The following is a 26,553-nucleotide window of genomic DNA, read 5'->3' on the forward strand; positions in this document are numbered from 1 at the left end:
ACGCTCTTGCATGCCATGCCAGAGATAATAGGTAACGAACGTTCAAAATCTCTGCCCGCTATCTGTTAGCGACTTTCGCATTATGGCCCAGAATAGCACTCACAGAGCGGTTTTTGTGGTTACTGTAAAGTGTTGGGTTCCCGAATGGAATGATAGTTCAAACATTATGAAAATTAAGATTTTTTTTTAAACCACTAAAAATTTAAATGTGTATTTTTTTTCAAAATATTGGAATTTTTAAATTTTTTAATACAACTTTTGACAAACAATTTTCAGAAAAAAAAACGGAAAAATGTTTTTTTAAATTCTTATTTGATTATTTTTTATCAAATAATCAAAAAATTTTGGTTCCCTTGTTAAGTCCCTTATTAAGCATGTGGCTCCCATTTTCATCCCACGAAAAACAAAGGATTGAAGCGCTGTTTGTTTTGTTTTTTATTTTTGTATTTTTTGTTAGAGGTGAGCACCCATGAATACAAAAAGAACGGAGTCAATCGGTGCCGTAATCACTTGTTTTCGAATAGGATGAAAATGGGAGCATGAGATTACTGATGGCACACATACCCTATATCTTCTGCCTCAGTAGATCAGCTCAAGAGGCACGTTCTCCTTCATTTGGGAAGTTTGTGCCGTCAATATCTTCTATCTACTTCGCTTTTCAGTATTTTATGAACACTTTTACAGTTATTATTTTAGATTTGCTTTACCTTTTGATAATTTTGCATTGGCAGTACGCTCATACTCCACGACCATGGAAATCAAGTGCCATTATGAAACGGTCCTGGCCAGGCTTCAAATCGAACCTTGAACTATCAGAATTGTCTTGCCGTATACGTAGAGCATCACGAAAAGTTATTATTTTACTTTCACAACCTGCTCGGGCCATCGCTTTGAGTTCCACGCCGAAGCTTGTAGAATAGAAGAAATTAGGTAGGTACCTACATCGGTTAGCTCAATGTCGCTCTTCCAGTCAGCCCCACGGTGCTGTCGGTAATGTGATCTTATAACATGGTCAAGTCCTGTCCCTGGAGCGACAGTCCGGCTTCAAACGTCAACGGGGAAACAACTCTTCTCCTTTCTCCTGAAACGCGCGATTTGTAATTGTGGAGTGGTGGAAAGTGTGTTGTTGTTCTACGTCGTCGAGTGTATTCTAATCTCTGAAGTGTGTGACAGGTGTTTTATACCAGTTTTTCTGGAAGAAAGAATTGAAGAGATGACGACCCAGTACAAACAAACCAATACCAATGGATTAACGGCCCGGAATTTGAACGTGGCTGTTGTCGGGGGAGGACTGGTGAGATGTTATTTCCTATTATTATCGTACCCGAGGGAAATGTGGCGGCTTAGTGACTAGTGATAAGTGGGTTCTTCATGTGTCTTGTTGAATGGACAATTGATGGTTGAAGTGACTAATTGGCTGCACATGGTCGGTGACTGATTTACGATTTTTAAGAATTGAATTCTTTGTTTAGTGATTAGAATGAAAAACTTTGGAGTCAAAAGATAAATCGTTTCGAAAGGAAATCAAACAGATTTACATTGGTTAAAAATAAGAATATTGGGGGCAGCAACCTACTACCAAAAAAACGGTTTAGGATTGTTTTTTATCTATGTGCTTTGCTAAAACTTAGAATTGAACCGCTTCTCACCTATCATTTTTATTTTTTGTATTTTATTTGAAGAGGTAATACAACATTTAATATTTACCGATTTCTATTTATACATCCATTCCATGCAGAACTCCAACTTGAACCAATTGTCTGATTTTAAACATTGGTTTGTTTGAAAGATGTTGAATTGTAGTTTTAAGGAAAAATATGTTGAAGAGGCCAAATTTCTAGGTTAAGGTGCAAAGCATATGCAAATATATGGAAATATGGTTTTTAGTTTTTGAGATATGATTAAAAATAAAAAAGATTTACAATATCAGAAAATTTTAGTACTAGCAAAATATACGGCTCGTAATTTAAAAAAAAAAAATCTCAAAACCTAATAAACATACATCTTCGATTTTTTTATATAGTTTTTGATAGACCTTAAAGCTACAATTCAGATCCTTAAAAAATAAACTGGCTCAAAAGTGATATTTTTTAAACATTTTAGTTTTTTTTTAAATTTTGATTTCTTCATTCATCAACCAGTGGCTCATATCTCAAATGTGGGTCTAATTATTTTCGATGAACAGCAAACCCACTAACTTCTTCTTCTTCTTTATGGATCGACGTTTCTTAGAGCGCTTCCACAGTTATCAATAACTGGAAGCATTTCCTCACTTTTTGGTTTTTGATTTTTTATTAAATATCGGAGCAATATTTTCAAAATTGGTTTTCATACACATGTAGAGGATGGATCAAGGTATCTTCTGATTTTTTTTTCGTAGTGGTAAATGTTTTTCGTTTTTGCAGACCATTTTTGAACGAAATTTCACAAAAAAATGGTTTTTAAAAAAATGGAAAACTTTTTCAACACGAAAAAAAAACAGAAGATACATTGATCCGTACTCTACATGTGTACGAAAACCGTTTTTGAAAATTTTGCTTCGTTATTTAAAAAAAATAAATCAAAAACTGAAAAAATGAGGGAATGCTTCCAGTTTCGCCTTAAAGGGCTTTCTTTGCCTGCCATTGCATGAATTTGTAAATTGTGTTGCAAGTACACCTTTGGTGCTCCGGAGTACGACCATTGGCTTGCGCGCAAGATAGATTTCTTCGTCCGTATTTCAAGAATGGTCCCTGTGGAGCGGACCTGGTGTGGTGGTTAGAACACAAGACTATCACGCCGAGGACCTGGAATCGAATCCCACTCCCGACATACTCACAAAATGAAGGGAAGTAAAGCGTGGGTCCCGAGATGAACACTATGCCCAGTATCTGTATCTGTTACAGCAAATTGTACATATTGATCCACCCTCATAACCAACCATGTACATATAAGGAATCTTTCTGTGGCACACTTCAGAAGAACAAGTCACCGAGATGCTGTTAGTCAGTGGCTGATAATAATCATTCAATAATTAATGTAACGTAAATAAACTACGTTCAAATTGTTTCAAAATATTTGATTATTTCTAATCATTACTGGAGGGAAGCGTTATCAATGAATACAAAACTGGCGGATGAATGGAGAATTAAAGCATTTGAATGTTGTTATCTCTGTGGAAGGCGTTCAAGAAGTTCAAGGTACATAAATCATGATCATTGAAGTTTTGGAACTTTTAAGAATCTACTGAATAGTTAATAAATTTTGTGTAGCATTTAGTACTCATAGTACAGATATGGTTTACGTCATCACGTCGTTATTACCCGTTGCAAGAAAATAGAGAGCGAAAAAGGTGCAAAATCGCTAATAGACCTCCGCTGGTATGTTTAATCGTTATGGTGTCTTCTACAATAAGTGCGCGAATTGGCCAAGGAATACTGCGCCGAAAACACCGAAATGATTTTTCTTACAGGCGGAGATGTATGGGCGCTTGCGCGTACAAATTTTCGCGCAACGCATAATATTGTTATCGGAGAAGAATGCGAATAAACGTCGACTAAATGTGGAATCTCCATACAAAAAAACGAAACAAAATAAACAGTATGAAAAGAGCTCACCAATTTATACATCTGTCCCCGTCTACAACGATTTACTCGTTGATCGTTATTAATACTAATTAATAGTGGTGGTAGCTTCCCTACTGCACTAATTTATCATTCAAAATGCCGTTTACATATGAATCCATAAAGCGAAACAGCGTATGCACGTCAGCGCACGCAAATTCTTGGAACTTTATCGCTATCAACGATAATGGTGACACTCGATAAACAACCTCACCAGACGTCACTTATTTCTGACTCTGAGTCAACAATTGTACGTCACACAATTCGGTTCGTAGCTGTTTCCATCCAATAATGTCGGATTCATCTTATATTCGCCTGATCACTTTCAAACTGGTTAGCCTACCATGTCCACTGTGCTCCTGGCCTCCTTGTACCATTCGAATTACTTGCGAACACAATCTTTGACAGTTTGCTATTCGGCATTCTAGCAACATCTCCAGCCCACCGAATTCTTCCGGTTTTGGCTACCTTAGTGTTGCCTTTTGTACAAGTTACATTTGATGCGGGGGTGAATCTTTCCTTTACTACAGATTCTTCTGGAACCCATAGTAGGCACGACTTCCACTGATGATGCGTTTTAGTATCTCACGACACTCCAACATAGATGAATTTATGTACCACCTTAAAGGTATCCCCTTCTCGAAACCATGTTGTCAAATATTTTTCTTTGACGCATTCACACCACCAGTCTGATGTTTGCTGCTTCACGTTTCAGGTTAGTTTACAGCTCTGTTCCGTTACTCTGTGTTTTCGGCAGATGGTATTCACAGGGCCGGATCTAAGGGGAATGGGGCGGTTAGGGCCCCGGGCCCCAACGTTTCAGGGGCTCTTACAAAAACCGTTTTTGCTTGTTTAACATCTTTATTTTTCATTTTGTTCAAGAGTCGTTTAAAAAAAAAAAAAAATTTTGTGTTCATCACATTTGTACCTCCGAGGGGGGTAGAATAGAACGAAGTGAGGCTTAGGGTCTGTTCATAAACCACGAGATTTTGGCCATCTCAGACCCCCCTCCCCCTCGTAGACTTTTGTCCATACAAAAAATTAAAAATTTGTATGGAGCGTAGACTTTGATCAGACCCCCCTCCTCCCAAAAAGTCTCCGTGGTTTATGAACAGCCTCTTACAGGGCGACTGAACTGGCACTGAACAAAGAGATAAAGGCGCGTAAGCAGGCGTGCTTCGAAAATCTCTGCCAGGCAGCCAACACGATCCCTTGGGGTGATGCCTACAGAGTAGCCAAAACGAAGGGTGCGTCAGCACCTCTAGAACGCTCCACTGAGATGCTGCTAAAGATCGTGGAAACGGCTGTTCCCGCGTCACGATACAAGATCATGGGCTCCCGTCCCCTATGGCCAAACCGGCCATAGCGAGATTGCCCCGGTGACGAATAACGAACTCGTCGCAATGGCGAAGTCACTGAAGTTAAACAGGGCTCCGGGTACGGACGGTATCCCGACAGCAGTCATCAAGACGACCATCGAGGTTAGCCCTGGCATGTTCAGAATGGCTTTGCAGATGTGTCTAGGCACAGATGCGAATTTCCGGAGTGGTGGAAAAGGCAAAGATTGGTTCTAATGCCTAAACCCGGGAAGCAACCTGGCGACCCGTCGGCAACACCGCCGGAAAACTGTTGGAACGGATCATTCTGTCGAGGCTGATGGTCTATACCGAGAAACGCCCTGACTCTGGCCTTTCGGATAACCAGTTCGGCTTCCGAAAGGGTCGATCGACAGTAGACGCTATTGGGGCTGTAACCAAAACGGCCCGGATAGCGCTCTAAAGAAGCGAACAGGAATCCGCTATTATGCGGTCGTCACGCTGAACGTAAAAAATGCATTCAAAAATGCGTCAGCTGGGCCGCCATCGAGTGCGTCATACACCTCCTAGAAGTGGTTAGCATATGCCGGATACTGGAGAGCTACTTCCAGAATAGGGTGTTAATCTATAATACCGAGGAAGCCGAGGATCATAACCACGAGGGTACCTCAGGGCTCCATCTTGGGCCCGGTACTATCGAACGCGGCGTATAGAGACTCAAACTTCCAACGGGCGTAAAGCTGGTCGGCTTTGCCGAGGAATCACCGCTTGGGTATCTGATCAGCAGATTTTCTCATTCTATAAAAAAAAAACATTGCCCGGAAACACTCACACATCTTTAAAAGTCTACCCCAATATAGTCACAACAAAGAAGGTGTAGCAAATCCATCACCACAACTTCCAAGTGCAGTTTTGGCCGTGATACTCAAGATAGGATCCACCAAAAGAGTTGGTCGGTTTCGCCTTTTTTTTTTTTTTTGCATTCGTTCTTCTTTCCATCCGCTTGCCAAGTGTCTGAAAATAGATTTCCAAGCAGCCTCAGGACCTGCCGTCACCAACACAATCACTTTCCGGTTTTGTTAGTTACAAAAGTGCAGTCGTTTAAAACAATCCATTATTTTATGTTGAAACTACCAAATCTTTGTTATGACAAATTATCAAAAACTTCGAGAAATGAAAATATTTGTATTATCAAACAATGGAACAGATCAGTTCAAACTAAGGCATTGTCCAGTTAGAATCCGGACGCAGATAATCACTTATATCTCAGAGGTGGAATAACAAACATAAAATGTTAAGCCCTCAAAACAAAGATAATTTACTATAGCTTCATGGAAAAATATCATTAAAATTATTAAATTTGATTTTTAATACATTTTCTCATTTTTACCGTGATAACTTCCTTAAAAATCTGCACAATGGTAGTGAATTTTAACATCAACCCCTTCGGCGTATTTGTTTAACAATCGGGTCATCTCTGTAGTGTCCTGAGACCCTCTACCAGTCTGATTAGGAATCCAAAGAAACTTTACCAAATATTTCTCTTCTTGCGAAATTGCGGGCTTATCAGTGAATTCCAAAGAAGCGAAATTTGAGTGTTTTTTCGTTAATAAACACTATCCAACAGTGATGACACCACTGCACATCTCAAGCTGTCGTGATAGCTCACCAAAGTAGCTCAAACCTCTTCAGATCCCTTGTGGGCATTTTTGAAAAGCAGCACGCGATTCTTGAGGTTATCATCTTTGTACATATTTGGTGTCAAAATCGTGATGTGAGAAAACGATGTCCAGAGCTCGAACTTCCTGCCAAATCTTGGAATTCCAAGCAGATTTATCCATGAACATAAACTTTAATCTTCCTTGGACACTTCCTCATGGCATGGTTAACAATATCTGAGCACATCACACATAATGGTTTTGGGGATATTAACATTTTTCGCGACTGTCGTACCTGACCACCCTAAATTTTCAGCGTGTTTGTGCAAGATTTTTTTGCTTCGCATGTCTTCAATCTGAAATAACTTTTCACTCGTAGCAAGAAAATCTATGAAATTTTCACCGTCAATAGAGGACATGTTTATGATCAGACTGCAATGAAAAAAATATGATTATGATCATTTAGAGCGTCACAATAAATTATCCTTTGCGTCCGGATTCTAACTGGACAATGCTTTAGAAATCAGTTTGTCGCTATAGTAAACTAAACAATCGGTTGATTTTAACTAGAATTTAATAATACTTACCGGTCAGGCTAAGGCCGGGGTGGCCTCTGCTGTACATAGTAGCCGCCTCCATTCCACTCGGTCCATGGCTGTTTGTCTCCAGTTCCGCACTCTGCGTAGGGTCCGCAGATCGTCCTCCACTTGGTCGACCCACCTAGCTCGCTGCGCTCCACGTCTTCTTGAACCGGTCGGATGACTCTCGAGAACCATTTTAGTCGGGTTGCTATCCGACATCCTGATGACGTGACCCGCCCACCGTAGCCTCCCGATTTTCGCGGTATGGACGATGGTTGGTTCTCCCAGCAGCTGATGCAGCTCGTGGTTCATTCGCCTCCTCCAAGTCCCGTCTTCCATCTGCACTCCGCCGTAGATGGTACGCAACACCTTTCGTTCGAAAACTCCAAGGGCGCGTTGGTCCTCTGCACGTAGGGTCCATGTTTCGTGCCCATAGAGGACGACCGGTCTAATCAGCGTTTTGTAGATGGTTAACTTCGTGTTACGGCGAACTTCATTCGATCGTAGAGTTCTGTGGAGTCCAAATTAAGCACGATTTCCTGCCACAATGCGCCTCTGAATTTCTCTGCTGGTGTCGTTGTCGGCGGTCACCAGTGAGCCCAAGTACACGAATTCTTCAACCGCCTCGATTTCATCACCGTCGATATGAATTCGGGATGGCGGGCGCGGTGATTCCTCCCTGGAGCCCTTTCCCGAGCAGAGGAAAATATCAAAATAATAACAACGGAATCACAAAACCTGTTTTTATATCTCGGTTTGTTATTATTAACTTATTAAGTCATCACCGTTCCATAACATGTTCTGTTGGGCAACCTTATTTTGTTATGATCGTGCTCTTGGTATATTTTCATTAAATTACATTTCAATAACATTTTTTGGTGTAGCACAAGTTCAGTTATTATTGTGTCATTGAGACTAGTACAAATATTTGATAATTAATATTACAACATAACTAGCTTTGCAATCAAAACTACACCATTCGAGATTTTCGTTGTTCACAGCATCGTGAGGAACTGTAAGAGAAAATATAATTTTGTCATCAGTTCCTGTTCTTACTGACATTACGTTACAGTGCCAACTTATCAGCCTTTTGTTTTAAAAGCACTTTTTAAAGTATACCTGTTTTTTTTTTGTCCCAGTTTCAGTTAGGTATGAATATGAAAAAAGAGAATGTAACAGAGTGTTAGCCATTTTATGAAACATTTTGGAACAACTGGTGGAATTCAACGACGAACAACACATTTTCGACAAAAATGTAAAAAATAAGTTATCAAGAACTCCATTGATTAATACCACCTAATAAAGGGTTTCAAAACGACGGTAGTTTTTCATCGTAAGTTGTTTGGAAAATAAACGAGAACTATTGTTTCTCTCTGTTTTCGATAAGAAATCGCTAGCGACAACAATAGCGTCCCAATTATGAATGCAACATTTAACAATAGATTTTATTGTTGCGTATCTCATTGAATGCATATGGGACTTATGAGGAGTTCCTATCCGCAACAGAAAAAAAGCAAATTTTGTTTTCAGATTGTTATCAATAACGCATTCATATCAAAATTTGTTATTGAAATATTTTCAAAATTCGCTGTTATTAAGTTGTTATTGAAATTAACAAAACATGTTATTAAATAGGTCTTCCAGGAACATTTTTTTGTTATAATATTTGTTATGTTGCCGCTTATGATAGACAAGTTTATAACAGGATATGTTATGTAAATAACATGAAAATAACTCTTTCCGCTACTCAGTTATTTTTCCAAAATAACACAATTTATTATGCTTTTGCTATTCCCTTCTGCTCGAGTTGCCATCATGTACTTTGTCTTTGACACATTAATGACTAATCCGATTCGCCTGGCTTCACTCTTTAGTCGGATGTACGTTTCCGCCATCGTCTCAAATTTACGAGCAATAATATCAATATCATCGGCGAAACCAAGCAGCTGAACGGACTTCGTGAAAATCGTCCCACTCGTGTTTATCCCCGCTCTTCTTATTACACCCTCCAAAGCAATGTTGAACAGCAAGCACGAATTTAATTGTGTTTACAGTTTATTTCTCTGCGTGTATCTGTATCATCAGATTTGTCTAAATCGATACACTCGTCACTAGTGTATCGATTTAGACAAATCTGATGATGGCTGAAGAAAAGTAAGCCGAAATGTAATAAATCGAAACGTTAGTGTGTAGCAATCACCGAAAAATATCAACAACCAATAAATATACCATACAAGTTCTTACAATAATATAGATTTATGTCGAGATTTCTTAAGGTAATCCTGGAGGGATTCTATCAAGTATTCGTGCCGGAATCCCTGATGATATTCCTTCAAAAATTGTTCTCGAGTTTTTTCAGGGATTTCTTCATAATTTATTTTGGGATTTCTTCTATGATTCTTTCAAGGATTTCTGCACAGCTTGCAGCCGGGATTCCTGTCGTTATTCCTCATTGGATTCTATAAGGTATTCTCTACGGGACCCCTCCAGGAAATATTTCAAAGATTTCGGCTTCAGAAAATCCTGAAAGAGCTCTTCCGTGTAGTCTAACCGGCATTCCTTCAGGGATTCCTGATTCGGGCTATTACTTCATGGCTTTCTACTAGTATCCTTTCAAAGATTTCCGCCGAGATATATCTAGAGAATCCCAGTGGAATTCTTTTAGGTATAGGTCCCGGGGTTCCTTGAAGGATTCTTTCTGGGATTTTTACTGGGATTTATCTCGGAAATCCTCCAGAGATTTCTTTAGTAATTCCTATAGGGAATCCTCCCGGGATTTCCTTTTTGCCGGGATTGCTTTAGGAATTTCTGCAAGGATTTCTTGATGGATTCCTCCTGGTATTCTTTCAAAGATTCCTTCAGGATATCTTGGCGGGATTTTTTTAGGTATTCGTGACAAGATTTCTGCTGAGGTCCCTCAAAAAATTCTTTCCGTTTTTTGGCATTCCTCAAGAGATTTCTCAACAGTTCCCCCGGAATTTCTTCAACCATTCTTTCATGGATTACTGCCGAGCTTCCAGCTGGGATTGTTTCCGTGATTCTTTAACCCATCCGTTATCAAAACACCACCCCCCCCCCCCCCCTAGGGTGGGGCTTATTTCAAAAAATCTCTCCGATATATGATTTTCCAAGTGGAAAGTGATCTACTAGTCGAAGTAAGTCAGCTGTACAAAAATGAGCGATTTCGGTTGATATTTAGGGGTGGCGCAAAGGGTTCGAGTGAAATTTTTGCTAGAACAAACTTTCAAAAAACATTTCAAATTTAATTTTCAAACTTATTTTTTCTTGACTAAATTGGTGATTTTAGAACCCAATTGGGCCAAATTTGTGCTCAAAATTGCGGAATCTTCACTGGTTTCCGAGATATTTGAAAAAAATGTCATATTTTGGTACCTAACCCAAAACATACTGAAAAACGAAACTTTTCTTCGAATATCTCAGAAACCAGTGGAGGTATCGCAATTTTGAGCACAAATTTGGCCCAATTGGGTTCTAGAATCACAGATTTAGTCTAGAAAAAATAAGTTTGAAATTAAAATTTGAGATGTTTTTTGAAAGATTGTTCCAGCTAAAATTTCACTTGAACCCTTTGCGCCACCCCTAAATATCAACCGAAATCGCTCATTTTTGTACAGCTGACTTATTTCGACTAGTAGATCACTTTCGACTTGGGAAATCATATATCGGAGAGATTTTTTGAAATTGGACATTTTGGTATTAGTTTCCCGAAATCCAGTTCCGCCAAGTTTTGAAAATAGATCAATATTGTCATGCGGCATTTTTATCATCGCGGTTTTTGAAATACACCATTCTGTGTTAGTTTTGTTTGAAACACTTCTGGCTATTTGGGACCCAGTAAACAGATTTAGCGGCAAATCGGCTCCGGTGATTCCCGGATTTTTTTTTCGAAAGTAAACAAATACCGTCAAGCGGCACCTCAAATTTCGTAATTTTTCAATACACATAATTCTGAGTCATTTTTGAGTTATGCGAAATATTTGTTCCTGCGGTTCATTCTGGGACTCCTCTCATAATTCCTCTTGGAATACCTCTATCGATTCTTTTAGGAATTTCTCAAGTTATCCCTCTGATGATTCCATTAGGAATTCCTTCAGGAATTTTATCCAGGGATTGCTCCAGTAATGTATCATGGGATTCCTCCAGGAGCTCCTCGTGGTCTTCATCTAGAGATTTCAGCTGAGATTCCTCAAACAATTCCTCCTGCGGTTCTTCCATGCATTCAAACTGCGGTACTACAGAAATTCTGCTGGGGATTCTTCTGAAGCTTTCTCCCGGCTTTCTTTCTGGGACCTTCCGGGCAATCTTCCTGGAATTCTTGCAGAAATTCTTGCGGATTTTCTTCCAGGGATTTCTCTAAGGACTCATCCATGAATGCTCCCAGAGATTTTTATCAAAGATTCCTCTAGAAATTCCTCATGCAATTCATGCAGATACACATCCAAAGATTTCTTAAATCAAGGCTAACTTTATCAAACACCGTATGTAACATATGTAAACAAAAAAGAGATGTTCAAGGGGTTCTGAATTTCATTAAGGACTACTTGTATCACAATTTACTTTACAGTTGCACTAACGTAAGAACTACACGACACACACAATATGCGACGCGACACAAGACAACACTTATCGATCTTACAATCGTTTGTAAGAACGATAAGTGTTGTCTTGTGTCGCGTCGCGTATTGTGTGTGTACTACTTGTATCACTCACCTTTGGGGATGATTTGTGAAAAAATACCCGGATTTTTCACGTTTCTGAAATGCTCAATGTATGAGTTGCTATGGGAACAGCGAACTTCCCCTTCGATTTTCCCCGTTCGTGGATTTTGTTAGATACGGTGTTTGGTAAAGTAAGGCTTGAAATAACTCCTCCTGTGGTTTTTTCAGCAATTCTTCCTCCAGAAATTCTAACTATGATTCATCCAAGAATTCTTATAGTAACTGATATAGAAATTTATCATGGAATTCTTGCTGGAATTCTTCCGGGAAATCTTCCTGAGGTTCTTTCATAAATTCCTCCCGCGATAGCTTTAGGGCCTCTATGCATTCCTCTAGAATACCTCTACCGGTTCTTTTATTCCTGATTGGGTTTATCTAGAACCCAAGCAGCACCTGCAACATCATCCAAAATGTGTCTTTCTATGCTTTGGTCTAAAAGAGTTGCAATAAAAGCGCACGCAACTTGCATCTTGTCAGCTGAGCTGCATTTAAAGTCTGAATATCGTTAAGTTGCAGCTTTGTTTCATAGGAATTACAAATAACATCGTATTGAACATCGATTTATGGAGGCGGAGCTTACATATTCCTCACAAGTAGCAATGCAGTCAGCTTGCATTAAATGTGTTATGTAACACACATGAAACATCTTACTCTGGTTTGTTTGTTCAGATTAGGTTCCAAATATGTTGCGGAAAACTTGCGCGTCTTTTCATTTTGACAGCTTTCTAACTTGTGGCAAAGGCGGTACAATGAAGTAACGCGTAACTTCAGTAGCTTTTATGGTGCATTGAGCAGCAAATCTTTCACACCCAACTAACAAGTGCAAGTCACATACAAGCAAGTTTGCTGAATTGTTGCTTAATAATGGTAATAATAGCTGAACTAAAGTTATGCTCTACACAGTACTGTTTAAATGATTTTTCAATTGAGAAAATAGTCAATGTTCGACTTTCCTCATCGGTATCAACAATGATAAATTAAAACACTTTTCAAAAGTTTAACAAGAAATTTATTCGACAAGCAAGGTTGCGACCATTCATTTTCAAAGATTTATATTCATTTGCTATTATCTCAGTTCAGAAGCATGCTATCGAAAAACAATGTATGGATGAATGTAACCTTGTAGTTTTATCTGAAAGTTTGCCGAATAACATTGGGGTCGCACACGCATACCAAAGTCGTGAGCGAGCTGTGAAGGCCACTTTCCACAGCGTGAATGGAATTTACATTCACCGCGTGGAGAGTTGCCTTCACAACTCGCTCACGACTTTGGTATACGTTTGCGACCCCAATGTTATTCGGCAAACTTTCAGATAAAATTACAAGGTTAAATTCATCCATATATTGTTTTTCGATAGCATGCTTCTGAACTGAGATAATAGCAAATGAATGTAAATCTTTGCAAATGAATGGTCGCAACCTTGTCGACAAGCATTGATTCCTTAACAAAATAGTTTAACAAAACATTTGTTTGCATCTTATTAAGCTGATGTATCGATAAGCATATGCTCCCGAACAATGTGCTTTTCACTTGTCAAATAAACGCCTTCAGCCCGTCATAGTTTGACTCGGAACTTTGTTCAGATAATGGGATAAATCATGGCTAAAACTGTTTAGACAACCAAGTTATCAATGAACAAAAATTTTAAACGAATCACATAAAATGAAACGGATTAGAATTATGTAGTTTAACATTGAGTGCCAAGAGACGTAATCAACGTAAAAATGAGGCATTTATTTATTTTTATTAGTCTGTAACAAGATATCTTGTGCCTTGATTATTATATTTTTTTTATCTTCCGCAGCAGTTCGATTGTACGAGACGCTTGGATCGATGCATTTGACATTTCAGTGCTGTCGTGTTTACTGAATATTATTCCCACAGTCACCTAGATAACCAAACAGCATTCAGAAATCGACACATTTCAAGTATCCCTAAACATCCTTATGCACTATTTATTGAACATAATATCAAGATTCCATGACAAAAGCATAAATAAAAAAATTCTTAACGGATCTTCGACTGAGCATGAGTAGATTACCTGAACAGATGCTGTGAATGCACCATGTCCAAGACCATACCGCACAACATATTGTCATACATTTTTAAAGATCGATATTTATTAATAAAATAAAAAATAAAAACATTTTCATATCGCAATTAGTTCGTCTGGAAACAATATCTTCAATAAGAACCAACACTTTTTGGCCGCATTCGATAAAAATTTTCTCACCGTGCGATAAAAATACTGACAGCGAAATCAGAATGGAAAACACGTGTTTTGAGTTGAACAGCGGTTGAAGTATAAGACGTTGTTGAGTTGATTACCACGTGCTGTGCTTATTCACCACTGCTGAACACAAGTTCAGGAGTGATCATTATTGAGTCATGGGAAGATTATGTTTTGCTATGGATGCTGCATCTCACCATCTCTAGGATGGCGCAGATAAGAAGGCATGCGGCTGGCAATCGACAGGTCTCGAGTTCTAATCCGGATTTAGGTAATTTTATATGTAATTCTTACTTCATAATAGGTGTTCTCAACATGAGAGCAAATAATTACTCTCGTGAGAGTTCAACATTTTTGCATTTTATTTATTTTCAGTCATTTTTGCCAAAGCTTAATAACAACTTTCTTGTACATTTGTGAAACGCTTTGAACAACAAAAATATAAGTTGGTGCGCAACATGATGCTTTATAACTTCTCCAAATCCGTGTGAACAAAATCCGAACATAGGTTGTACGTGAAAATAATTCAAATGTTATTCAGCATCATGCTGAATTAATTCGTCATAATGGTGCATGTTAAATGAGTGATTGTTAGTTGGGTAGTTTTATTTTGGAACTTGTCTATTGATAACTATTTTTTATGCAGAATAAAATGTGAGACACTTTGGGCGTTAACGGGTTAATTTTTTCTCTTATTTTTCACGTTTTTCCTTGTAGGTTGGCTCTCTATTTGCACTCCACCTCGGCAAGAAAGGACACACCGTAGACCTGTATGAGTACAGAGAAGGTATTGGAACATTCTTTCGCTCTTTCAATACGTAATACTTCCAACAATTTGTCGTCGCCATTAAAGCGTTCATTGCGTTCTCTAATCCTCCATTTCCCCATATCCAATTCATGCAGACATTCGCACGGCCGAACTGGTCATCGGCCGGAGCATAAATTTGGCACTGTCAGCCCGCGGGCGCAAGGCACTGGCCGAGGTGGGCCTGGAGGACGCCCTCCTGCAGCATGGCATTCCGATGCGGGGCCGCATGTTACACGATCTGCGGGGAAACCGTAGGATTGTGCCGTACGATGCCAACACCAACCAGTGCATCTACTCGGTGGGACGTAAGCATCTGAACGAGGTGCTTCTCGATGGTGAGTGAGCGAGCGCTGGGAAATTCGATAGGTGTCGGTTACAAAGTTGCGCCTGTAAGTTCTGGTGAACGGATTATGCTACTGAGAGGCTACACAACACACACGTGACGGGTGCTAGTGCGTTTTGTTCTGAATGGGCACGACGACTCGGTGGGCATTTGGCGGGCTTCATTCATTGCCGTGGCAGTGCGTAGCAAAACCGTCTTCCGCGACTGAAGAACATGAAAATGCTATGTGTTATGTAAAACGCTCGAACTGATAATGTTGTTTATTTCCAGCGGCTGAGAAGTACCCGAATATCAATCTTCATTTCAACAAAAAACTTCAATCGGCCAATCTGGATGAAGGGGAGATGAGTTTTGTTGAGTGAGTACACTTGATTGGTTTCATTGCGGTAGTCCTTATCGCATTTCTACCAAATTTCAGTCCGACGACGAAGGAATCGACCCAAACCAAGGCCGATCTGATCGTGGGCTGCGATGGAGCTTACAGTGCTGTTCGCAAGGAGATCGTCAAACGTCCGGGTTATGATTACAGTCAGACCTACATCGAGCATGGTTATCTGGAGTTGTGCATCCCGCCGACCAAGGATGGAGATTTCGCGATGCCTCACAACTTTTTGCACATTTGGCCCCGGGGAAAGTTCATGATGATCGCACTGCCCAATCAGGATCGCACCTGGACGGTGACGCTGTTCATGCCGTTCACCAACTTTACCAGTATTAAGTGCGATAGCGATCTGTTGGAGTTCTTCCGCACGTACTTCCCGGATGCGATCGACCTGATCGGGCGAGAGCGGCTGATAAAGGACTTTTTCAAGACCAAGCCGCAATCGTTGGTGATGATCAAGTGCAAGCCGTACAACGTGGGCGGTAAGGCGGTGATCATTGGTGATGCGGCACACGCCATGGTTCCCTTCTATGGACAGGGGATGAATGCCGGGTTTGAGGATTGTAGCGTGCTGACCGAGTTGTTCAACAAACATGGCAGCGACATCGATCGGATACTGGCTGAATTCAGTCAGACACGGTGGGAAGATGCGCACTCGATCTGCGATCTGGCCATGTACAATTACGTGGAGGTGAGTTGTTCATCTTAGTCTAGCTCACCAAATTAAAAAAAAAAAAATCATTCAAAACCATCATGTAACTAACAAGGCTATTTGCATCATCTTATATATTATATGCACTATGAAATTTTGAAAATATTTTAAAATATGCTCAGATTCGAAGTATTAAAACTTTCCTTCACAAATTTCACAACATTACAGGTATTCTTCGATATAACGTGCCCTCGATATAGCGTACCCTCGATATAGCGAATTCGATATAACGTACATTTTGCTTCGATATAACGTACAACATTGAAAATTTTTATTTTTCCCACGAATAATCCTTAGATAAACTACGAAATCACTCAAATCAATGTTTTGTTGCAGCATTAGCCTTGTTACCCAGAATAAGCGCAATTTGGGGATAAATTTAGTGTACGCTATATCGAAGCAAAATGTACGTTATATCGAAGCTCAAAAAACGAAATGACTTTTTCGTCAAAACTCAAATTTTTCATTATCGGTTTTCTGAATTTCACCGAAATCATTATTTGGGACTAATTTCACGTCGAATACATCAATACTAGCATAAAAATATTAAATTTTTCTCTGCTTCGATATAACGTACACTTCGATACAACGTACAAAGAGAAAACTTTTTTGTACGTTATATCGAAGAGTACCTGTATTTTGACATACAAGGGATAGACAAAATGATCGGGACAGGCCAAATTTTCACTTTGAGCTGTTATATCTCCGGATTCAATGAACCGAATGCAATGAAATTTTGTCCATTTATGACTTATACAATGAGCTTTGAAAAACGTTTGACTCAACTTGAAATTATGACCGAGGGAAAAAGTTATAGCGATTTCATTTATTTTATGATTTTTAAGTAATTTGGTCTATTTTTAATATGCATCCCATGATTTTTTCTTTGAATTTCCGGCTATGTTGTTACTTTCTTTCTAAACATATTGATATTTAAGACAATTAGGGGAAATTTAAATGAACTGTAATTAGCATCTTAAATTTTGAAACGATGTTGAAATTTAAGAACATTTGGTATTTGATTAGAAATATAATCTAATCGTTATAATTTACTTCCGCGTTAAGAATTTTAAGTTAAGTCAAAAGTTCTTCAAAGCTCATTATATAAGTCATGAATGGTTAAAATTTCAATGCATTCGGTTCATTAAATCCGGAGATATAACAGCTCAAAGTAGGCTATCGGATAATTCCACCTTTTTCTAGAATCATTATAACTTCGTGTAGAATAGCCCGATCTTTTCCAAATTTTGTCCACTGATACCCGAGCAGAAGGGCATACCTTACAAATACCATGCGAAGAGCAACATGTGCTCTAATACCTAAAATTGTTATTGCTGCGTTATTCTACGAAATGTTATGAGAACATCACAATAACAGTTGGAGGTATCTGAGCAGAGTTTGGTATTGAAGTAGTATTTGTTGTTTTAGCAGTGGACATAACCGCAGAACAAGATTTGCTATTACATCATGAAGTCATCGAACAAATGAAATATTTAATAATAAGAAATGTTATTAGTTTGTTATTCAATAACTTTGGAATAACAAATACAGCACTTGAAATTTTAGGTATGCATTCATTATTGAAATAACAAGACTTGTTATTTTCTAGGTGTTATTTATACAAAACTTTGGAATTCATTTTTGTTATTTTGCCTCTTATTACCACCTAATGAAGGGCATGTCAAGGTATGGTAGTATTGAAGATAAATACCTTGATATGTTATTCACTTGTTATTTTCTTCTGCTCGGGTATAGTTGTGTGTGTGTTGATCAACTTACAGTGAAAATTTGAGAATATTTGATGCACTTTTCGAAAAGTTACAGCCATTTGAACTTTTTTTGAGAAGGGAAAAGTTTGCCTGTCCCGATCATTTTGTCTATCCTCTGTATAACTTTCCAGGAACTAAAAGCTTGCTAAAAATCATTCTCCACAAATCTTCTCATTAGTTCAATTGTATTAGTGATCCTTTTATGAAAAAACTTTACTTATTTCCAAGCAATTTCTCAGCTAATTCAAGTTCCTAAGGAAAGAAAATCAATTGCGAGATTTTCCTTTCCTACCATTTTTTCTAGTATGGTTCGATCGATTCTTTGAGAAAGGCAATCAGATTTTACCGAAGGGCTCGAGAGAAATTCTCTCAGAAACTTTTATTAGATAACTTGAGAAGTTATTGCAGCAATTTCTTCGAAAAAAAATGCTAGTTGATCCAACTCCATGAATTCCAATATTTAGAAGCTTCTGTTAGCCTTTAGAAACTGCACTAGAAACCTTCAATACAACAAGTAGAGGAAAACCTTACACATGCCATAAGAAATGCTGCTTGACCTTTTTTTAAAGATAGTGTTCCTTGGAAGAAATATTCAAAGGAGTTCTAACCAGAAAGCTTGTGGATCCTTCCCTGAAAAATTTCAATGTATGTAATCCAAAGTTTTTCAGATGTGTTTTAAATAAGAATTATCCCTTTTTCCATATTTTGAAATTGACTTGAATGTTTTGAAAATTTTGTACCACTAATGGTACGAAATCTGCAAATTTCTTAAGATTAATTTCAAGAAGAAAATCTTTCTGATACTCTTTTAAAACTTGAAAATTAAATTATGACACATTTGTAACAATTAATTTAAAATATTTCTACCAGGATTCATCTTGAAATTCCTCATAAGAATTTTCGGGGATACCTCCCAGAACTTCTCCTACAATTTTTTCCAGGAAATCCTGGAAATCGTGTCATCTATGGATTTCTCCAGGAATTCCTCCCGGGATTCAGTCAGCGTTTTTTCCTAGGTTGCCATTCCTTCCGGGATTCTAAAATCTTTTAACGATTCTTTCAGCGACTTATCATGGGAGTCATTCAGGAATATCATTGATTCCTCCCGAATTTTTTTTTCGGGATTTCTCTCGAAATTGCTTCAGAATTCCTTCATTGATTCTTCTCGGGATTTCCACAAACACTTCTTGAAAGATTCATTCAGGGATTCCGTCAAGGATTCTTCCCGTTCATGGTTTTTCGCTTGAGATCCCTGGCATCCAGGAATTAAATATTCTCGGAATTCTTTCAGAGATTTCTCATGGGATTCCTTCTGGAATTTCTTCCGGTATTTTTCCCAGGATTTCTTCTGAGATACCTCACAAATCCCAAATCTCGTCAGGGATGCATCTAAGGATCTTATGATATTTCTCCCGGGATTCTGTAGTGATTTCTGCAAATATTTCTTTAGAGATCCCTTACAATATTTATTCAGGAATGCCATCAAAGAATTCTTCCCGGAACTCCTTTAAAGATTCCTCCCAGGATTCCTTCAGGAATTCTTTCATGAATTCCTTCAGGGATTCATCCCAGGATTCCCAGGAGATATTTGTCCCGGGATTCCTTCCGAGATTCTTTCAATGATTCATTTGGGATTCTCCAGTGATTCCTGCAGAACTCCTTCCTGGATACTTTCATATATTCCTCTGCGATTTTTTGGGATTTCTTTCAGAGGTTCCTTAGAGGATTTCTCACGGTATTCTCCGGCAATTCCGGATCAAATCTGCGCAAAAATCATTGATAAATCGCGGAGGAATCTGCGATTTAACAATGACTGGGATTTCATTCGGAATTTTTTATTTGATTCCTCCCAAGATTTCTTCAAGGATTTCTCCCAACACTCCTTCAGGGATTCCTACAACATTTCCTCTCCAAACCTTTTCCAAGGTTTTTTTCAGAGATTTTTCCAGAAGTCCTTAGCTTAATCTTCCCGGATTTCCTTCAGGGACTTCTTCCAAGATTTATTCAGGGATTTTTTTCAAAATTTCCTGACTAGATTCCTTTATTGATTCACGCCGAGAATGGAATACGCCTGGATTTTCTCCACGGATTCCTCGCGGGATTCCTTCAGACATTCCTCTCGGGATTACTTCAGGCATTCCTTTTGGGATTTCTTCTGGAATTCCTTCAGAAAAATCTCCAGTGGTTTCTCCCAAAACTCTTCAGATATCTCGCGAGATTTCGCAGTAAATCCTAGAGAGATTCCGAGGTTCTTTAAATGTTTTGTCTCGAGATATCTTTATGGGTTTCTTCCGGGATTCCTTCAGGAAATCCTCTCCATAATTATTCCTGAGATTCCTTCAGGAATTTCATCCACGGTTCATTCAGAAATTCCTTCAAGGGCTCTCGAGATTCCTTCAGTGATTTCGCCTGAAGTTCGCTCCGAATTTATCTCGGGATTCTTTTGGAAATTTCTACCAGGATTCTTAAGTGGTTTCTGCTGCTTGCTTACAGGATTCTTTCGTTGATTCTCGCAAGATTTCTCCCAAGATTCTTGCAAGGATTCCTCCCAGGACTTGTTCATAGATTGCTCTTGAAATTCCTTCAGGGATTTCTCCCGGAATTGCTCCAGCAATTCTTCACGGAATTGCTTCAGAGATTTCTCCAGGATTCCGTCACTGATTGTTTCGGAATACTTTCAGGAGTTGCTCCTAAGATTCCCTCAGAAATTCCATCAGAGATTTATCTCAGGATTCCCTAAGGAATTCCTTTCGAGATTCCTTCAGGATTCCTTCTGGTGTTCTGGTATTCTTTCTGGAATGCCCTCAGTTTTTTTTTCCTTTTCGAATTTCTTGTGAGATTCCTTTAAGGATTCCTGTGATGATTCCTCAAAATATTTCTCCTGAGATTCCTTCAAGAATTTCTTTCGGGACTCTCTCTGAGATGCCTCACAAGACTCATCCATGGATTTAGCGGTGAATTAAACCAGCATTCTATCATAGTTTCCTCTCGTGATTTTTTCTAGGATTTATCCTAAGGTTCTTTTAGAGATTACTTCAGGATTTTTTCACCTTTTTTCGGGACACCTCTAGGATTTTTACGGGATTCCACCAAGGATTCCTCCCATGATTTATGTCGGGATTCTTCCGAGAATCCCTCTCAGGATTCCTTAAGCGGAGTTTCGGTAATGATTTCTTCCGGGATTCCTCCATGGATTTCTCCTGTGAACCGTTCAACAATTAACGAGAATCAGTCGACATTAGAATGAGCTAGCTTAAGGATACATTCAACTCTTTAGTTCCAGACTTTCGATACAATTGTTTTGATTTCTCCTAAAAAAATAAGTATAAGTAATGACAGGATCTAGACGTTCACTGTATATGTTTCTACTACCGTGGAATTATACTTGAAAAAATGAGTGAAAAGCGAGTACTAACTGTTCAACATCATGTATCAATTTGAAAATGATTCAACTGTCTCAATGTAGTTAGTTTGGTCAATCCACGCATTAAATAAAAGATTAATCTGGCATTTCAAAATGGATCAAAACAGTGATCCCATATTTTCTTACTTTCCCAATTTTTGGAAACCTGTTCAGAAACCAACTAAAATGTAAGGGGTTATCCGTAAATCACGAACATTTTCTTTTCGGGAGAGCACATCCAATGTATCGTATGGAAATTCTCTTGAGGCATCGCTTGCGAAATTTTTTAAGAGGTTCCTGGTATAAAAATCCCTTAGGAAATTTCTGAATGAACTTACTGGAAGAATTGCTAGAAAATCTTATGAGAATATTCTGAAAAAATCCGCAGGAAAAAAATCCTTAGGTAATTTATGAATCCCTGAGAGGATGCCCGAATTGCTGAGGAATATACAGGGGATGGCCAAAATGTTTGGGATAGGCAACTTTTTTTCGCCCACAAAAAAATTCAACATGCTGTAACTGTTCATAGAGTGCATCGAAAAATCTCAAATTTTGACTGTTAGTCAACCTATTATATGTGCATCATTGGTACAAGTTTGGGCTCGATTGATTAATATTTCGCAAAGTTAGAACCGTTCGCGTAAAAGACTATTATTCAGACAACTCATTTTTGATCTGTCATATCTCGGAAACCAGTGAACCGAATTGAATGAAATTTTGAACGTACACTAACAATATGTAAATGCTTCACAAACTATTAAAACATTGGTACTTTTTAAACGTTGAAAAAAGTTATCATGGATTGACGCTTCTTGGATTTTTCTCGAAAAAATGTAATTTTTTCACATCAATGTCAATAAATTTTAGTGTTGATATCCAAAAATTTTCCACTTCTGTTCTCAAATTATCTCTAATCAGATATATTAGAGCCTATTTAGATTGAAGGAAGAACACATTTAATAGTTTTTGTGTGGTATTGTAAATTTGACTTATTTTCCTCAATATGGGTTAAAATTTCAACCCGGTATAACTTAATTCACCGTGAGAAAATATTACATTTTATAACGTCGTATTAAGTATCAATATATTGTTGATAAACGTTTAAAAATTCATTCAATTCGGTTCACTGGTTTCCGAGATATGACAGTTCAAAAATTAGTTGTCTAAAAACTAGTGTTTTACCCAAACGGTTCTAACTTCGCGAAATATTAATCAATCGAGCCCAAATTTGTACCAATGATGCGCATACTAACAGTCAAAATTTGAGATTTTTCGATGCACTCTATGAAAAGTCACAGCATGTTGAATTTTTTTGTGGGAGAAAAAAAGTTGCCTATTCCAAACATTTTGGCCATCCCCTGTATGATGGATTTCTTAATGGATCCATGGATACCTCCTGGAAAAATCCCTTAACCCTTATGTGGCCGACATGGTACCCGGGTACCCAGCACCCATTTAAAATACACGGTGTAGAAAAAAGCAAAAAGTTTGTCGGACACATAACGGTTAAGAAAACTCTGCAACAATCTCTGGAATTTTCGCAGGGATCTCTGAAGGAATTTTTGCAAGCATCTTTGGATTATTCCCTGGGGGCATCTGCTTCTGCAGCAGTCGCTGAAGGAATTTAACACTATCTCTAGAGGATTATTGAAAAAAAATTTGAGAATTCCTGCAAGAACCCGAGTAGGTGGAAAAATCTGATGAATAGCATATTCAGATGTGGTTGATTGAATTACTGAAGAGCAAAAACTGATATTGGTTTGATTGATATAAGAGGGGTAATTCTCGCTGAGACCGGCCCACTATTTACACCTTGTCTTCAAAAATTTTTAAGGTGCCGATTTTCTGAAAACCCTCGCCAAAAAGTAAGAAAAATGCATTTGGTTACTGAAATTGATGGACCACCCGTTAGTTAGAGCCACAACAATTTTTGCAGACCCCTCGATTTTGGTCAAATGGTGGCTCACATAAACCGGTCTAACTCGAAAGTTTCTCCATCTACCACCTCAAAGCAAATTGTTGTTGAAAAGAGGAAAGATAGAGCTAGTATTTACAATAATAAAAAGTTGGGTCGGCCATATTGATTTTGGCCGCCATCTTGGATTTTTATACCAAAACATTTTTTTCACCATGAGGGCAACCACCGATTTTCAAAATTTTTGCATCAATTGAAAGCTGGGACATTTATACATAACATATCAAAAAATTAGAGATGCATTTTTCTTCTTTTAAAAGTTATCTGCAGTTTTGTAAATTAAGCCACGTTTTCTCCATACATTTCCATGCGCACCGGCAAAGACATGCAACAGCATTCGAGTTGCCAAACAGTATCCCTGTAGAAATACCTACGAGAGTCTCTGAAGGAATTTAAGCAAATATATCTGAGAGAATCCTACATTCAAACTTGAGAGTAGTTTTGAGAGATTCTATCGCATATGTATCTTCAAAGACATCCTCTTAAATGAGAGTAAGAACTCTCAGTTGAGAACACATTGAAAATGTAAATACACATTTCTGGCGTTCGATTTGAATAGGTGTTATAGTTTGCTGTGATTCCTATGTAGATTCGACCTGTTCAAATCGAACGCTAGATTTGTCAAAGCTTTATCTTATGATTTTATTAGAGTTTTATCGTGCACTTGACGTGTTCATGATTAAATATTCAATCTGCCTAGAGGATTTGTGGTGAAAGTGCTACAAGTTTCAAGGGAATCTTGAAACCCACTCGTCTGAAGAGTCAAGACTGACTCAGGATGGTCCTCTTCAGTGTTATTGCGAGTTCATGGTTGAGTTGAGGTAGTTTTATAAAGCTGTTGACTTGGTTTATGTTTAGTTGTTTGGTGTTTGGTTTTAAAAAGTAAGTGCTGAATAAATCTTCCATAGCATAGTAAAATTGAAGTTATTACTTGTGTACCGTGATATTTACAGAAAGTGATAAAGCAACGATATGTCATTATCTCATTATCTAGGAATGCAATTTCTGATGTCAGTGCATATCATTTTTCTTCTAGATGAGAGATCTGGTAACCAAACGTTCATATCTATTCCGGAAAAAGCTGGATGAATTGTTGTACTGGTTACTGCCGAACACCTGGGTCCCACTGTACAACTCAGTATCGTTCTCTCACATGCGCTACAGCAAATGCATAGCGAACCGGAAATGGCAAGACAAGGTATTGCATTCTAATATTTTCGCCGGATTCATGATTAACTATTTTCCTATTTCGCCAGATTCTTACTCGCGTCCTCTATTTCTCCTCCATCGCCACCGTTGCAGCTGCCGGCTATCTTGGCTACAAATACGGAAGCATGGATCTCGTGCAACACTACAGCTCTTCCGTACTACAGCTTCTTAGGCTAAAATGAAACACTCATTTCCTCTTTTAACAACAGTATCTTTACAATAATCAACCCTACAATTTCTACAGAAAAAAACAATTGGTGGAAATGCTAACTCTACAAACTTTCTTTGTATTACTTTACTGCAATAAACTAGAGATGATAACCAGTGATGACTTTAAATAAACGTGCAAGTGGAGCATGCTTTTTTCTTCTTTGGAGTTTAAATTGTACTAAAGTTCCAGCGACTAAACCAAACACCTGATTCTGGTCTACTCCATGATGAGCTTGACATTTTCGTAGTTTTCAACATATTTGCTTTTATGTTTCTCAAACAAAGCTTCCAGCTCGATGCAGAACCGCTCGTGCAGTTGGGCGACGTCTTCCTTGGACGGGTTGTCAATTTGCGGCACTTCCACTGGTTCACCGACTGGAAGATAAAACGTAATTTAGCAAATGAAACTCAACAATTCTGATAAAAAAAAGACGATTAAAACCTCTATGAGCAATTAGATGACATTTTAACATAGAGGTGTTTCAATATTGTGTGCACAAAATAACTTTCTACAATTTTGTACATATTCAAAATTTATCACGGTGTGTTGTGTAGAACAACTTTATAATAAAAAAATAAGTAAGTCTGAAATTTTGCCCAGTGATGCTTTGGGCCATTCCCTTCAATTTGCTGGGTCGGTTGAAAACATCTATGGGGGGGTCTAGAACAAAAATTTTTTTTGAAGGTTTTTCATGCAAAAACAGTTAAAAGCGCATATTGTAAATTATTGCATCTCCTACAAACATTTACAACTTTTTTGTCTTTGAGGATAGAACCATAAAATTTTCAGGCGTTTCGAAGTAGTATGCGTAGATGATTGTGTGAAAATTTCATTAAAATATGTTGAATGGTTTTCAAATAATAGCAAAACTATCAAACGCATTCTAAAACACTAGGCTTAGTAGCAAAAGTCCAACAAAATATCTATATTTTTTATATAATAATAAATGAAACATTTTTAATTCTAAGGACCTTGAGTCATTATGATGGCGATATGTACTGTGAAAACTTGTTTTTCAAATAATGAACAATTCCATAGTCAAATACATGAAAAAACACACACATTGCCATTATGTAGCTTTTGACTAAAGTATTAATTATTTATCTCAAGAACGCGGTTTTGCGTATACATGTTCATTTTTTCCATTTTTTTAAATGATTAAGGTCTTATCTAAGTATCAGATTGCAAGCGAAAGGCTTTAGGAGAGCGTGGTGCAATAATTTGGATTACAAAAAAAACTGTTTGTTATTTTTTTTTTGAAAGAAATAGATTTATGTTGAAAATATTCTGCTAGTCAACGACGCACTAACAATGATCAATCACTCTTCCTCATGCTTGAAGGAAACCACAGAAAATATTTTTGAGACATATATGCAAATCGATAAGACTATTTAAACCATTGTTATCAAATTGTTTTTCCTTGGCTTTATGCTGAACAGCCTAATTTTCATGCCTAATTTAGAAACATTTTCAATAAGTACTCCGTTCTTTTAACTCTTCTTTCAGAACTTATTATCAGTTATTTGTTAATAAACGGTGGCATAAGTAATAAGCATCATATTGCTATTAAATTTAAAGACAAACCTAAGTTTAGATCCAACAGCTATGTCAAAT

General features: G+C 38.0%; 2 protein-coding genes across 2 annotated transcripts in view; one reads left to right on the forward strand and one right to left on the reverse strand.

The window, feature by feature from the left end:
* The first annotated feature begins 943 nt into the window (after positions 1-943).
* On the forward strand, positions 944-25,088 carry LOC109403230 (kynurenine 3-monooxygenase). Its single transcript, XM_029878906.2, has 7 exons — positions 944-1,294; positions 14,845-14,914; positions 15,031-15,270; positions 15,549-15,636; positions 15,697-16,351; positions 24,556-24,717; positions 24,776-25,088. Exons 1-7 carry the CDS (start codon positions 1,214-1,216, stop codon positions 24,908-24,910), a joined length of 1,431 nt encoding a protein of 476 aa, XP_029734766.2. The 5' UTR covers positions 944-1,213; the 3' UTR covers positions 24,911-25,088.
* Positions 24,919-26,553, reverse strand: part of LOC109403232 (2-acylglycerol O-acyltransferase 2) — a 58,976-nt gene continuing 57,341 nt past the window's right edge. The window contains exon 6 of the mRNA XM_062853131.1: positions 24,919-25,313. Within this exon, the coding sequence (XP_062709115.1) occupies positions 25,156-25,313 (158 nt within the window). The 3' untranslated portion in view covers positions 24,919-25,155. The remainder of the gene's footprint in view (positions 25,314-26,553) is intronic.

This window comes from Aedes albopictus, chromosome 2 (genome assembly GCF_035046485.1).
Source record: "Aedes albopictus strain Foshan chromosome 2, AalbF5, whole genome shotgun sequence".
In the NCBI taxonomy this organism is placed as follows: Eukaryota; Metazoa; Arthropoda; class Insecta; order Diptera; family Culicidae; genus Aedes; species Aedes albopictus.

Coding starts and splice junctions, on each gene's coding strand:
- LOC109403230 (XM_029878906.2), top strand. CDS start 1,214: ATGACGACCCAGTACAAACAAACCAATACCAATGGATTAACGGCCCGG. Junction 15,637..15,696: donor GGGGAGATGAGTTTTGTTGA/GTGAGTACACTT, acceptor ACCAAATTTCAG/TCCGACGACGAAGGAATCGA. Junction 24,718..24,775: donor ACCGGAAATGGCAAGACAAG/GTATTGCATTCT, acceptor CTATTTCGCCAG/ATTCTTACTCGCGTCCTCTA.